General features: G+C 55.1%; 1 protein-coding gene and 1 long non-coding RNA gene across 10 annotated transcripts in view; one reads left to right on the forward strand and one right to left on the reverse strand.

Annotated features, from left to right (window-relative positions):
• The window catches only part of SMG6 (SMG6 nonsense mediated mRNA decay factor), a 232,660-nt gene extending 220,532 nt beyond the window's left edge, over positions 1-12,128 (forward strand). For 8 of the 9 annotated variants that reach the window (XM_064582967.1, XM_064582971.1, XM_064582970.1 and 5 more), the window contains 4 exons: positions 3,420-3,573; positions 6,565-6,776; positions 7,082-7,163; positions 10,323-12,128. In XM_064582967.1, the coding sequence (XP_064439037.1) occupies positions 3,420-3,573; positions 6,565-6,776; positions 7,082-7,163; positions 10,323-10,453 (579 nt within the window). In that variant the 3' untranslated portion in view covers positions 10,454-12,128. Of the gene's footprint in view, positions 1-510; positions 697-3,419; positions 3,574-6,564; positions 6,777-7,081; positions 7,164-10,322 lie in introns of those variants that run through there. The other variant, XR_010408613.1, reaches the window with a different exon arrangement.
• Positions 567-3,540, reverse strand: LOC123854410 (uncharacterized). The gene is made up of 3 exons (XR_006793312.3): positions 3,402-3,540; positions 2,785-2,900; positions 567-703 (listed from the first exon to the last, which is right to left on the reverse strand). It is a non-coding gene; the product is annotated as an uncharacterized LOC123854410 (long non-coding RNA).
• Positions 12,129-12,212: the final 84 nt, after the last annotated feature.

Consider the following 12,212-nt stretch of genomic DNA (forward strand, 5'->3'; position numbering starts at 1 on the left):
CAATTTTTAGTGGGTCAGCATCCTCAGATCATCTCCACTGTCTAGAAGGAACTTAACCTGTGAAAGAGCCCTTCTCCCAAGCCTGTCAGCTTCCTCATTAGATGTTATTGTGGATTATCTCTTCCCAGTTTCTCACCGGCTTGCTCAAGGATGCTCTCATACTTCAGAGAAAGTTGGTTACTTAGCACCTTCCCGAAACAGAATTGAGTTCTCTTTTCCTTGCACACTTGATGACAACTTGGTCCTTATTCCCACTGATCTGATTCAAAGCATCCATGCTTTCTTTGGGTTCTCAGTTCATTCTCCAAGGACCACTGTGGCCCAGTCTTAGCTGCAGCAAGGAGGGTTCCTGTGGAACTCTCCTTCCGGGTCAGCACACTTGACTCCAGGCCAGGGCCAGTCTGTCCAGCATTCCAATGGAGCCCCCCCCTTACCCCCACCAGAGGCTTCTGCAGCTTTTTACTCATACAAACAAAAATAAATCTCACTACCGGCCTCTGAACTCCACAGCGGCTTGCTTCCCCCGTCTCCGCAAGCGTCCCATGGCTGTGAGTAGGGACTTGGCACTCTCCCCACCGACATCACTTTTTCACTCCCTGCGCATCCTGTGTCCTTCTCTCACCGTGCGACCCAGAGATCGGAATGGGACGTGACGGCCGGCACAGGCGCCGTGCACAGCTGCCAGGAATCTGACGGGTAAAATCTGGAAAAGTTGGGAGGGCAAATGCTAAATACGCGCGTGTGCGCGCACACACACACACACATACACACACAGCGCCACTCAGAGAGGGCCGGAAACACAGACACCCACAGAAGAGGGCCTGCGGACTTCCGATCCCTCCTTGGTCTGCCATTCTTTTGAAGGGGACTGGGCCAGTCTCATGACCCAGGTATGACACCCCCCCGCCCAGGCCCACAGGTACCCCAGGAGAAGGGGGAACAGCTTCATGTAATCTCCTGAGACTCATGAGGGCATGTGGGGAACAGGAAGCAGTTGTGTGGTGACTCACTAGGCAGAGCCAGGTTAAGGGAAGTTGTCTGCGGGCGTCCCTGGGACCGGATAATGGCAGCACAGCTCCAACCACCCTCATACAGCTTGACCCCACCCCACCCCTGGGGAACCAACGAGGCTGCCACCTCCCTAAGAGGCTGTGGCCTTTGTTCACCTTTCTGGCCCTGAACCATAGCTCAGAGAACTCAGACGGTTAGAGCTTCCCTGTGCCCTGCTCCTAGGTGCTTCTCCCCACCCCTCCCCCCGCCACCCTGCCCGCAGAACAAACAGGCGGGCTATCAGCCCCCAGCCTCCCTTGGCCACCTCTCTCAAGGTGGGATGGTACAAGGTCCGAGGAGCTCATTCTTGTTCATGCAGCCATTTCCTCTTTAGAGTCAAACCAGAGCTGGGCTATCATTTCTGGAGGCAGGAAAACTAAGATGTGAAGAGTCGCAGTGGGGCGGAGGCGGAGATCTAGTGCTCACTTAGGACCCTGAGCACCTGCCCTCTCGCAGCCTGTGTCCCTGTCTGTTGTGTTCCTTCTCACCCAGAGAGACAAAGATTTGGGTGCCTATGATACTAAGAAAAATGTTGCTGGCAGTGGAAAAGCTGCGTAGAGACCAGCAAGGCCGGGGGGAGTGAGCAAGAGGAAGGCTGCTGCTCCCCTGTGAGGAGAAAGGGCAGAGGCCCTGTCCTTACGGAATGCCCGAGCTGCTGAACAAGGTTATATGTCAGTTATGTCTTAAGAAAAAATAAATTGTTTTAAAAATGCCCCAAGCCGAGTTGAGTGGAATGCGTGTCATTCTGTAGCTGGCAGCCCCACGGGGAGGGACTGTGACCAAGTCCCCCGGGAAGATGGCCAGCAGCAGGGGTACTTTCCCCTGATGAGGTGAGAGCAGTAGGAAGACTGCGCAGAATGGGCCTCTAGGCTGCATTTCTCATGCCTGCCAGGGGCCTGTGGCCTGTGCCTTCCACCAGCTGTGGTGGCAGTGGCAGCAGCGACTTAGTCATAGGAAGAGGTCCCCAGTAGGTCACAGAGAAGCCACCCCCAGCATTCGGAGGTATGCCCTTTCAGTTTTACTGTCGTTGCCAGCGAAACCGGAGCGCCTCCCTCACTGACTGTTAGTGGCCGGCCCGGCACTGTGGGACCCGTCTCGGTTGGCACGCACATCTTCTCCCCTGCCCTGAGCCTGTGTCTCTGTCCTTACAAGTTGGGGTGTGGCAGATTATGAGGGGGGGTGCCAGGTTTGCGCTGGTGCCCTCCTCCTGCCCTGTGCACGGGGAGCACACTGGGCAGATGCCAGCAGATCATTCTGCTTCTTGGCTGTGGTCCCCACAAGAGGAAGCAGCACAACAGCGACCGTGTTCTGTAGTGACCGACGTGCCCAGAGCCTATCTCAGAGGGCCTCTGGCACTCAGGGCTCTGTCAGACTTGGGAAGGTCGGGCTTGCACAGATGTGCATGGAGCTGCCCTGAAGGAGGTGAACACCCATCAGACAGACAGGGCCTCGGCCACGTGCTTGTCAAGGTGTGGTGTGCAGACCACTCACTGGGGCTGTGTCGCATGCTTTTTCAGGGATGCACAGGAGACACTTTGGCTGCTTTTTTTTTTTTTTATGGAAGGATAGCTTGCACGAGTGAACTTGATACCGTGGTTATCGTTGCTTAAGAGGTGGCTAAGCCAAAAAAAGTGAGTTGGCTTAAAGTCCATTTAATGAAAAACATCAAGTAACTGATGGTCTAGATTGTACAGAACTGTGGCAAAGGAGCACAAGTAGAACACAAAGACTCACGTTTAGGAAACACTCTGCTGGAGGGTGGGCGGTGGCGGTTCTCATCAGCCTTGGTGTTGCTCTTTGCAAGCATGTGAGTTGGGTCCAAATCCATCACACCTCATGGACTCCTGCTGCTGTGGTGGTAATAATTCGTTGTCAGCATCACTGTTTTTGTATAGCCTTGTAACCTTTTCTTTTTTTTTTAATCTAACTACACAGTCAAGTAAACTGAAATAAATGATACATGTATAAAGTGTTTGCACTAAGCTGTACCCCTGTCTTTGCTGTCTAGATAATGTGTGCAAAACCACTTTCATATCCAAGGAAACTGACTCTCCCTTGTTGACTTTTGTCCCAGGGTCTTACTTTCAGAAACCTGTTAATTTTAATACCATCAGGGTCCTCTCTGTCCTAGGCAGGGTTTTAGTCACACCCCATTCCTCAGGCCATTTAGTCCATGTTGATTTTTATTGCAGTACTTTGCCCAGCCCTTGGGTCGGGGGGTCCCTCGGGCCTGGCAGGGGCTGGCTGTCCCTCTGAAGGGGGAAGAGTTTCAGGGGGCAGGATGCTGACACACTGTGAAGTCAGGGCCCTGGCTCATCCACCCGCTTGCCTACTCACTCTGGCTCACTCACCGTTCTGTGTCCCTGTAGGCTGTCCTGGAGGACCAGAGTCAGATGAGGCAGATGGAGCTCGAGATCAGACCCTTGTTCCTTGTACCAGACACCAATGGCTTCATTGACCACCTGGCCAGTCTGGCACGGCTGCTGGAGAGTAGGAGGTACATCCTGGTGGTACCCCTCATCGGTGAGTCAGGCCAGAGCAGCCCTGCACACATGCTGCAGCCCCCTCCCCACGCACGCCCCACGGCCCCGGGGCCAAGCAGCCAGAGAGCCCCGCTATGTGTGTATGGCAGGATCTGCAGGCAAGTAGGGTCTGCGTGGGGCAAGGAAAATTGTTTAATAATCAGAGCAGTTCGAATTATTATGGCTGATCCATGGCTTAAACTGCTTGAGCAAATGGACTCCTGTGTCCCAGCAACCCGAGGCTGCATGAGCCCAGCCCTTGTTTTTATCCTTATAAAGCTTGCAGTAAAACAGCAAAGCTGGTTCCCGTTATTGGTAAACACTCAGCCCTGGCAGATAACGGCAGTGCTGCTGGGTGGTCTGGCAGGGAGGCTGGGAGGATTTTGAAGTGGTTAGATGCCTTTGGTCTGATTGTCTTGTAGCTTTTCATGATCATTCTGTTGGTTCGAGGTAGCATTCTTCTGGCCAGTGTCACCCTAAGGCCAGGCTGACGGAAACCCTCCAGAGCAAGCCCTTGGCTTATGCCTATGGATTCCTGCCACTTGGGCCCTTACCACTGTCTGGTCACTGATGCTGGTGCAGGGTCAGCATCTCAGGACCCAGCTAGCTTGCTTCCACCCTCAGGCCAGAAGAGCCCAGCTGGGCTGTCTCCAAGGGACTGTCTAGGCACTGTCTTAGTTCTTGGAGCTCTGCGGTGGGTCAGCCTGAGGATGGGCTTTGGGCTCTGGGCTCCTAATATAATTGGTACAGCTAATATAGCTGATGGCTATCCTGTGGAGGGAGAGAGGGTCTAGGAGGTGATTGGCTTTTCAGTGTCCCCTTCTCAGCAGCCACTTGGCGCAAGTTCGGGATCCTTGTCCTCTGGAAAAGCTGCCAGACTGGCAGTCTGCCTGCCAAGCCACCTCTGACATCCATGCCAAGATGTTCCATTGGGCCTCCCCTCCTAGTCCCAAGTGTCTTAGTGCCAGATGAGGGTGGAAACAAAGGGCAGGAAACATCCGCCCCTGCAGAGGCTATAGAACCCTGGGGGGTTGTGGGAAACACGTTAGCACCACCTGAGAATGTTGGCACTGAAGCAGCCCTCGTCCCGCCTCCACCCTCCCTGTCTTCCTTCCCCCTCCCCATGTGGCCTGGCCAGAACCTCTTAAACCCAGGCCTCTGGACCTAAGGAAAGGCTTTCTGTTCTTCAGAAGTAGAGCAGCAAGACTGTCAGGTTGTTCCAGCTTCCCCTCTTCCCTCACTGCATCCTGGGTAGGGTAGCTACCAGGATAGCATGTCCCCGTGCTTTCCTACCCCAGGAGATTTTTAGGGGAAAGAGAGTAAGTGGTCGCTTTTGCTAATGGTCAGGAAATGGTATAACTGAGAGAGGTTGCTGACGTCCAAGGAGTTCCCTAAGACTGGGAAGGGGCCTCAGACACCATCCCAGGCTAGCAAGGTTCTTGGTCCCCAGCACTGATTGTGCCCTTACTGTGTGTCCGGCCTCCCTATTCCTGGGGGATCCAGGGAAAGGTGGAACTGCAAGCCCTTGGCCTCGATAGCTTGTGGTTTAATAGGGAAAGCCAGATCTGGTGGGGAGGGAGCAAATACATGCGCAAAACCCCCAGGAAAGGACACAGGTAGAATAAATAGATTCCTCCCCCGCCTTCCCCCCAACCCCATCCCACCGCCCCCCACCCCCCCCACCTCCCCCCCACCCCCACCCCCCGTGCTGGGAAATGACAGCTGTCCCTAGAAGACAGGCCAGCCTCTTCGCACCTTGGGGGGGCGGGGCCCTCGACTCTCAGGGTCTTTGCAGGAGACTCCTGTTCAGCGAGGCTCCCACCGTGCATTCCCGCTCTGTGTCCAGAGCACAAAGGGTTAAGCCGACAGCCTTCCCTGCTTGTTTCTTGTGCTCTTTAACCTGCTCCTGCTCCTTAGGCCTGACCCTAGCATCAAGAAGCCCCGCCTGGTGCAGAAGCACAAACAAGCTTCCCCTTTGAAGCCTGTTTAGTTTGGAAGCAGGAAAGGAGATTTTGGGATGGAATACCAGTTTTTCGTGTTTGATGTTCTGTTTGCTGTACCATACACCCATCCACCACTACTTCCCAGCCTCAACCATACATTGTGTGGACATGCAGCAGCCTCAGGTTGCTGAAAGCATGGAGTGTGTGTGTGTGTGTGTGTGTGTGTGTGTTCCCACATGGGCCCTTTCCAGAAAGCGTCTCTGAATACCCAGACAGTGAGTGCCAGGCTCACCATGGAACAGCATGCTCATGCCGACTCCCCGAGCCATGAATCACTGCACTGAGGAGAGGCCTCAGACCCCAAACTCTCCCGGAGCCCCCAAGGAGTGCATATTTCCCACTTGACCTCAGGCTTTTGGCTGGAATTTTGGAAAGAATCTTCACCAGAAAATGAAGCCGTGTCCCAGACACATAGGCAGACACACACACACACACACACGCAGTATCAGAGGAGTAGATGTGCCAAGGGCATGGTTTGAAGGATACCAGGGTCCTTGCAAGTAAGGCTGTGACTGTTGCTTCCCACTTGGTGACCTCCCTGCACGCTACCAGGGGATGGGACATAGAACTTTGCTCCTTGTGAACTGCTGTGGTTGGGGATCCAGACTGATGAGGGGAAGTGCCTCTTGTCCTTTAGTGGCTACCCTTGTCTCTCCTGAGAGGCCCTTTCAATTTAATCCTGTAACTGAGGAATGTGATAGTAGAAGGGCCAGGTTTCTTCCTCTGAATACAGCAGCTCCAGAAAATCCCTGTAGGTTCCTTCTAGGAGGAGGGTGGGGCCCAGGGGAAGAGGGAGAAAGAGCTCTGTGGAAAGTCTGGGACACTTCTTGCCCCCTAAGTTCCTCTAGTGTCATTGGAAGACTCCTGTGGGGCAAGATGGAGTCTGTGGTCTGGGAAGGGGCTGGCTGGGAAAGTGAGCCTAAGGTAAAGGCATACATCATTGCTGGTTGCTAAGGCTGATGATACCTTGTGGGACTGTGTCTCATCAGTGATCAATGAACTGGACGGCCTGGCCAAGGGGCAGGAGACAGACCACCGGGCTGGGGGCTATGCCCGTGTGGTGCAGGAAAAGGCCCGGAAGTCCATTGAGTTCCTCGAGCGGCGATTTGAGAGTCGGGACTCTTGCCTACGGGCCCTGACCAGCCGTGGCAATGAACTCGAATCCATCGCCTTCCGCAGTGAAGACATCACTGGCCAACTGGTAAGACCTGCGGCAGAAAGGGAGAGCCCATAGCCAGCCTCAGAACAGGGTCTCCAGGAGCTCAGGCACCTCAGGCTGCCCAGGCAGCTGAGCGGGGGCGGCCACCACCCAGGCCCAGGAGGGGCAGTTCTTTGTACCCTAGATCACTCTTGTCACAGTCGCACCCCACCAAGCAGGACCAGAACATGTATGGGAGGGACTCTGGGATGTGATCCTCCCCAGGACCCCAGACGCAAGAATATACCTGTGCCTCCGAATGGCGCCCCCTCCTGCCCAGCGGCACTTCTCACACTTTTTTCCTCCAGGGTAACAACGATGACCTGATCCTCTCCTGTTGCCTCCACTACTGCAAAGACAAGGCTAAGGACTTCATGCCCACCAACAAAGGTACAGCTTTGCCTCTGCCTCAGGCTCATCCATCCCCCCCACCCCCACCCCCACCTTCCCATCCTCAGCCTTTCCCTAGGAAGGGGCTGGGGAGTTGGATGCAAGTCTGAGGCCAGCCTTCTGGAAATCCCACCTCACTGTCACAGCTCCCCCACTCCCAGGTGGACCCTGGGCCAACTAGGGGTGGACCTAGCCCTGAAAGCCAGGCTCTAGGCAGTGAGCTTTCCCGCTCGGCATGCATCCGTTTCCTTTCTTGGGTCCTCCGTGAGTCTTCTGACAGCAAGAATGTCTTTATGATTCAGTGCAGCTTATTCTGGCCATGGTCTCCTGAACCCAGCCCTCTGCAGCTCTGAGAGGGCAGTCCCCACTGGTCCCTAGGGCCCACCTCCCTTTCCTTGGCCATGCTCAGCCTCTCAGTTCATCCCTGAATGTTTACCCTCTATCTGGCCGGTAGTAGAGGTTCTTCCCCAGCGAGTAGTGGGCCTTTTCTTCCTGTCTCTGTGTCATATGCTGTGGCACTTTGGGGGCAGTTGACAGCTTGAGGACTGAGCCCTCAGCCCAATTTTCAAGGCCTTTTTGGTGGCCAGTCGTCCCATTTTTGAGCCAAAGGCCCACCCTGGGACTCTTCCAGGTGCTTCAGCACCTCATCCTCAATCCAGAATGTTTTCCTGCACAGCCCCTCAGAGTCAGCAAGGCTCAGGTATTTTCTGCTCCCGGCTCCCAGGAGTCTGACATTTCTTCCTAGGACATCCTCACTCCGTGTCATCTACAGATGTGGACATTCTTACCGGTTGGTTTTTGTCTGTGTATAGGTGACTACATCTTGTCATTTTCTTCTGGTGGTTGTTGCCCAGCTCTCTTCCCTGCTGCTCAGTTTCCTCACCCTGGCTTCCAGGCTGGTCAGGAGATGGTCTTCTCTCCTGCTGCTCCCGCCACCCATTTCACTGCACCAGGGGCTGAGAATGAGCCCAGAAGTGCTGTTCTTCAGAGGGGTCCTGCCACCTGGCTTGCATGTTCTGTCCTTCAGGGACAGACCTGGAGCAGTGAAGTGGTAGAAAGGAGCCCTGGCTGAGCCAAACAGAGGAGCGTGGGCTCTGCTCCCAGGCAGCTTCCTAGAGGGGCACCTTCTGAGGGAGAGGTAGGTGGCATTGCAGAAGGCCTTGTTGGGAAGTATGGTTCAGATACTGCTATGGCCCCACCCAGCCTCAGAGCTGTTTCTTTCTTAGCAGAGACATATTTTGGCTTTGGCCTTACTAGTCTCCCCACCCCCCCCCCACTTCACCCCAAACAGCCTGCAGGAACCCATTGCCATCCTGGGGACCGCCCCTATCACAATTACATCAGCAACGGCTAGTGTAATCAAACCCCATTTGTCAGTGTGAATTCTTAGCAGATTAACTTGTCAGATACACAGAGAAACCGTCACTAAATGTTTATGTGTAAACGATGTTGAATTTTAAAATCATGTGGATTATGGCGGATGGGGCCTGACAAGATGACAGTCTCTGGTTTCTAACAAAGTGAAGTTACCAGTGTCAAAACAGAGGATGTTTATTGTTAAAAATGTCTGAAAGTATCCACAGAAACCCCTGCAGACCCCTGCCAGCAATGCCGGGCCTTAGTCGACTATCCTAAGGCCTGGGACTCTCTTGTTCTGAGCCCCAGGACAGGAGTGGCGGGGCTGCGTCGAGCAGCCAGCTGGGAAGCTCAGAAAGCACAGCCCGGCACCACCCACGCCTGAGGGGCCAGGCCCAGGCCGTGGAGCCGACTGAGAGCATCCTCTCTGCTCATGTGGCCTCCCTCTCCCCATCTGCCCACCGTCTGCCCACTGCAGCCCTCACCTCCCACCCCTTCTCCTTCCGCCTGGCCCCTTCTCCCACCAGCGTCAGCCTCACGAGCCTCTCCCTCCCTCTTCCCCCAAACTCCTCCCAGGCTGACAGCCAGTTCTCAGCCTCCCTGCCTGGAGCTGGCAAGCCTGAAACTGCTCAGGTCCAGACCTGGACATTTGCAGTTGCCCAGCCCCGCCAGCCCCCCACAGTAAGCCCCGCAGGACATTTCCTGTGCCTCACTGTCTGCCGGACCTCCGTCAGGAAATGCCCAGCCCTGGACTGAGGGGTGGGCCTGCCTGACCAGGGCTGGGGATGTCCCTTGTGTGGGGACTTGGCCCTGGCTTAAATTCTCCCCAGTACATTAAAAGGTTAGGGAATTAGGAGAAGTAGTGGAAGACATCTTGCTAAGAGGTCATCTAAAAAGGACAAAGGCTGCTGGTGCCGATATAGAAAGAGCTTGAAGATATATAAAATTTGAATAAAGTAAATACGGCTAGTATGATTGTAATGTTGTTGGAAAAAAAGCTTATGTAACAAGGATATATACTTGCACATGTGCATTAAAAAATCCAGAAGCACGCATAGATCTAGCCCTGGGGAACAAGACAGAGACACACAAAGGGAGAAACTAGGAGGATGGCTTTGGCTTTTCCTTTCCTTTGTCCTCTTCTGTATTGTTAGAGGTTCTCACCATTTACATCGCTTACTTTCATGTAATAGAGGAAATCATTTGGCTCTCACTCAGGGCCACCTTAGCATGGCCCTGCCAGGGACCCTTGCCCTCCTCTCCTCAGAGCTCCCTTGAACTAATCCCTCTCCTCACCTCTGGGAGCCTGGATTCACTTTGGATTCCATCTTGAGCTTTCTACCTCTTGATACCTAAAGCATTGACCTCCTAGCCTCGGAGGGAGAGGATGTGCAGGAAGAGAGGAGTACCTGTGAGCCCAGGACCAGCCATGCAGTCCGAAGGAGCAGAAGGAAAGGGGCTTCCTCTACTCCCCTCAGTTCAGCGTCCCGGGAGAGGGGTCTGTGGAGGCTTAGTGGCTTGGGCAGGTCTCTGGACACGAGGCAGCTCCATCCCGGGCTGGAGGCGGGGGTCTGAAGCAGAAGGCCAGCCCTGGCCCAGCACGGGCTGGCCCAGCACGGTCTTCTCTAAGCCAGTAGGGGAGGGGTACCCTCGCTGAGTGCGTGAGGGAAAGACTTGTAGAAGGGCCAAGAAATGGCTGGCGCTGACCCCTCCTGGGCCACATTCCCCTCGGAAGGAGGAGAGGCAGCCCGTGCCTCTGCCCCCTGCCCTCAGTGAAGTCCCTCTGCTCTCTTACGTCTACAGAGGAGCCGATCCGGCTGCTGCGGGAGGTGGTGCTCTTGACAGATGACCGCAACCTGCGCGTGAAGGCACTGACGAGGAACGTGCCTGTGCGAGACATCCCGGCCTTCCTCGCGTGGGCCCAGGTGGGCTGAGGGGGCCGCACCGGGGCCCCCCCCCGTCATGGAACCATTCCTGAGAGGCCACCAGGCGCCCAGTGTAGCACCGGCGATGCCCACGTGCCTGAGCCACCAATCCACCCAGACAATAAACCATCCTCTTCCAATCCACGCTGTGGCCGTGCTGTGGGGGAGCTGCTCCTCACAGAGCCCCTCCTGAGGGTCGAGCGGAAGCTGCTGGGACCCTCCTGGGCTGCCAAGATTTAGCAGGGCGGTGGCTGGCTGCAGTGACAGCAGGTGGGTGAGCCAGATAGGCCGCCCACGGTCTCAGCCTTTCTCCCTCCCCCTGTCTAGTTCAAGGGCTCGCGGAAGGCCTCCTCAGCCCAGGGACTCGGCCACTTTCTCAGCTGGAGACAGGGCAGGGGGTTGCATTTCCATCAGGTGCAGGTGAAATGATCTTCAGAACCCCTGTGCTTCTCATGAATGTGTCCCAAGAGGCTTTGGTCATGCCATGAAGAGAATGTGCAGGGTGTGTCTGAGGCCTGGATTCCCTGATGGATCCCAGTTGGCTTCTGGACACCATGTCCCGAACAGCAGCCCTAGGCCCCACCTTTTCTACCCCCTACCCCAAACACACATCCATTCTGCTGCTCTTCTCCCTGTCCTTCTCATTCTGGGTCCATTACACTTTGCCCCTCGTTCCCCCTTGGATGGTCGTGGGTCTATAGGAAAGGGACATCTGGCTTCAGACTCCTGCTTCCTGGGTGGCATTTGCCTTCTCCTCTCCCTCATTGGCCTTCCTTTTGCTCTAGTTCCCATTTCACGAAATTTCTTCAGACTCTTCTCAGTTCCCCGCTCCTCTCTCCTCGCGCTCTCCTTCCTGAACCATCTCCTTGGCCTCCTTCCCTTTCTAGTTGGTCCCTCTCACCTCCCCAATCCCTTCAAATTCTTCACCTCAGGTCCTTGCCATGGGGATTCCCAATCTGAATCGTCCTCCTCTGGTACCTCCTCTGGTACCTCTTCCTTCTCTGTGCCAGGAACCTAATAAAGCTTTCCTGCCCTGACCCTCTTTCTCAGACCCCTTGTACTCTGAGAAACTTCCAGGCTCCTGCAGACCAGCCTGAGGGTAGGGTGGGCCAGTGCCTGAGAGGGGCATCGCCTAGCCTGGAGTGTACACTGTTTCTAGCTTTGCCCTAGAAGAACTTGACACAGGGGCCTTTTGGCCTTTGAGGGTTTTGTTGCCTCTTTAGCTGGCACCTGTGTCCAGAGCCTCCCTTGAGGGGCTTCCTACTGGGAATGGGTTCTCCCAACCCGGGGACAGGGATGAAAGGAACTTGGAGGAAGACAGGACTTTGAGGAGGAGCCAGGAGTCCATTTTGATGGGACCAGAGAGGGAATCCCCCAGAGCTCCCCTTCTGGACTGTACAGGCTTCCTAGAGGATGGGAGAAAGGGCTACCCTCCCTGAGGCCCAAGATTATACCAGGAGGAGGGGGTACTGTACAGGAGAGCCACCAGTGGTTTGGGAGTATGAGTCCCCCAAGGGCCTCAGAAGACTGGCTCTTTGGGGTACAGGGTCCCAGTCTCTTCTTTGAGATCCTCTCCCCTGGATGAAGGCCAATGACTGGGTGGGTGGGAGACCCATCTCTCCTTTCTGTCCCATTTGCAGCACTGGTTTTGTTTCCTTAATAAATTTTTAGTTATGAACATGCCTGACCTCTTTGCCCATCTGTCTCTGGGGCTGGGGAGGGAAGAAGGTCCAAGCCTCTCTCTGCACTTGTATGAGGGAGCCATGTC

This window comes from Mirounga angustirostris, unplaced genomic scaffold (genome assembly GCF_029215605.1).
Source record: "Mirounga angustirostris isolate CCGP_5_RB_7025 unplaced genomic scaffold, mMirAng1.0.hap1 SCAF_17, whole genome shotgun sequence".
Taxonomy (NCBI): domain Eukaryota; kingdom Metazoa; phylum Chordata; class Mammalia; order Carnivora; family Phocidae; genus Mirounga; species Mirounga angustirostris.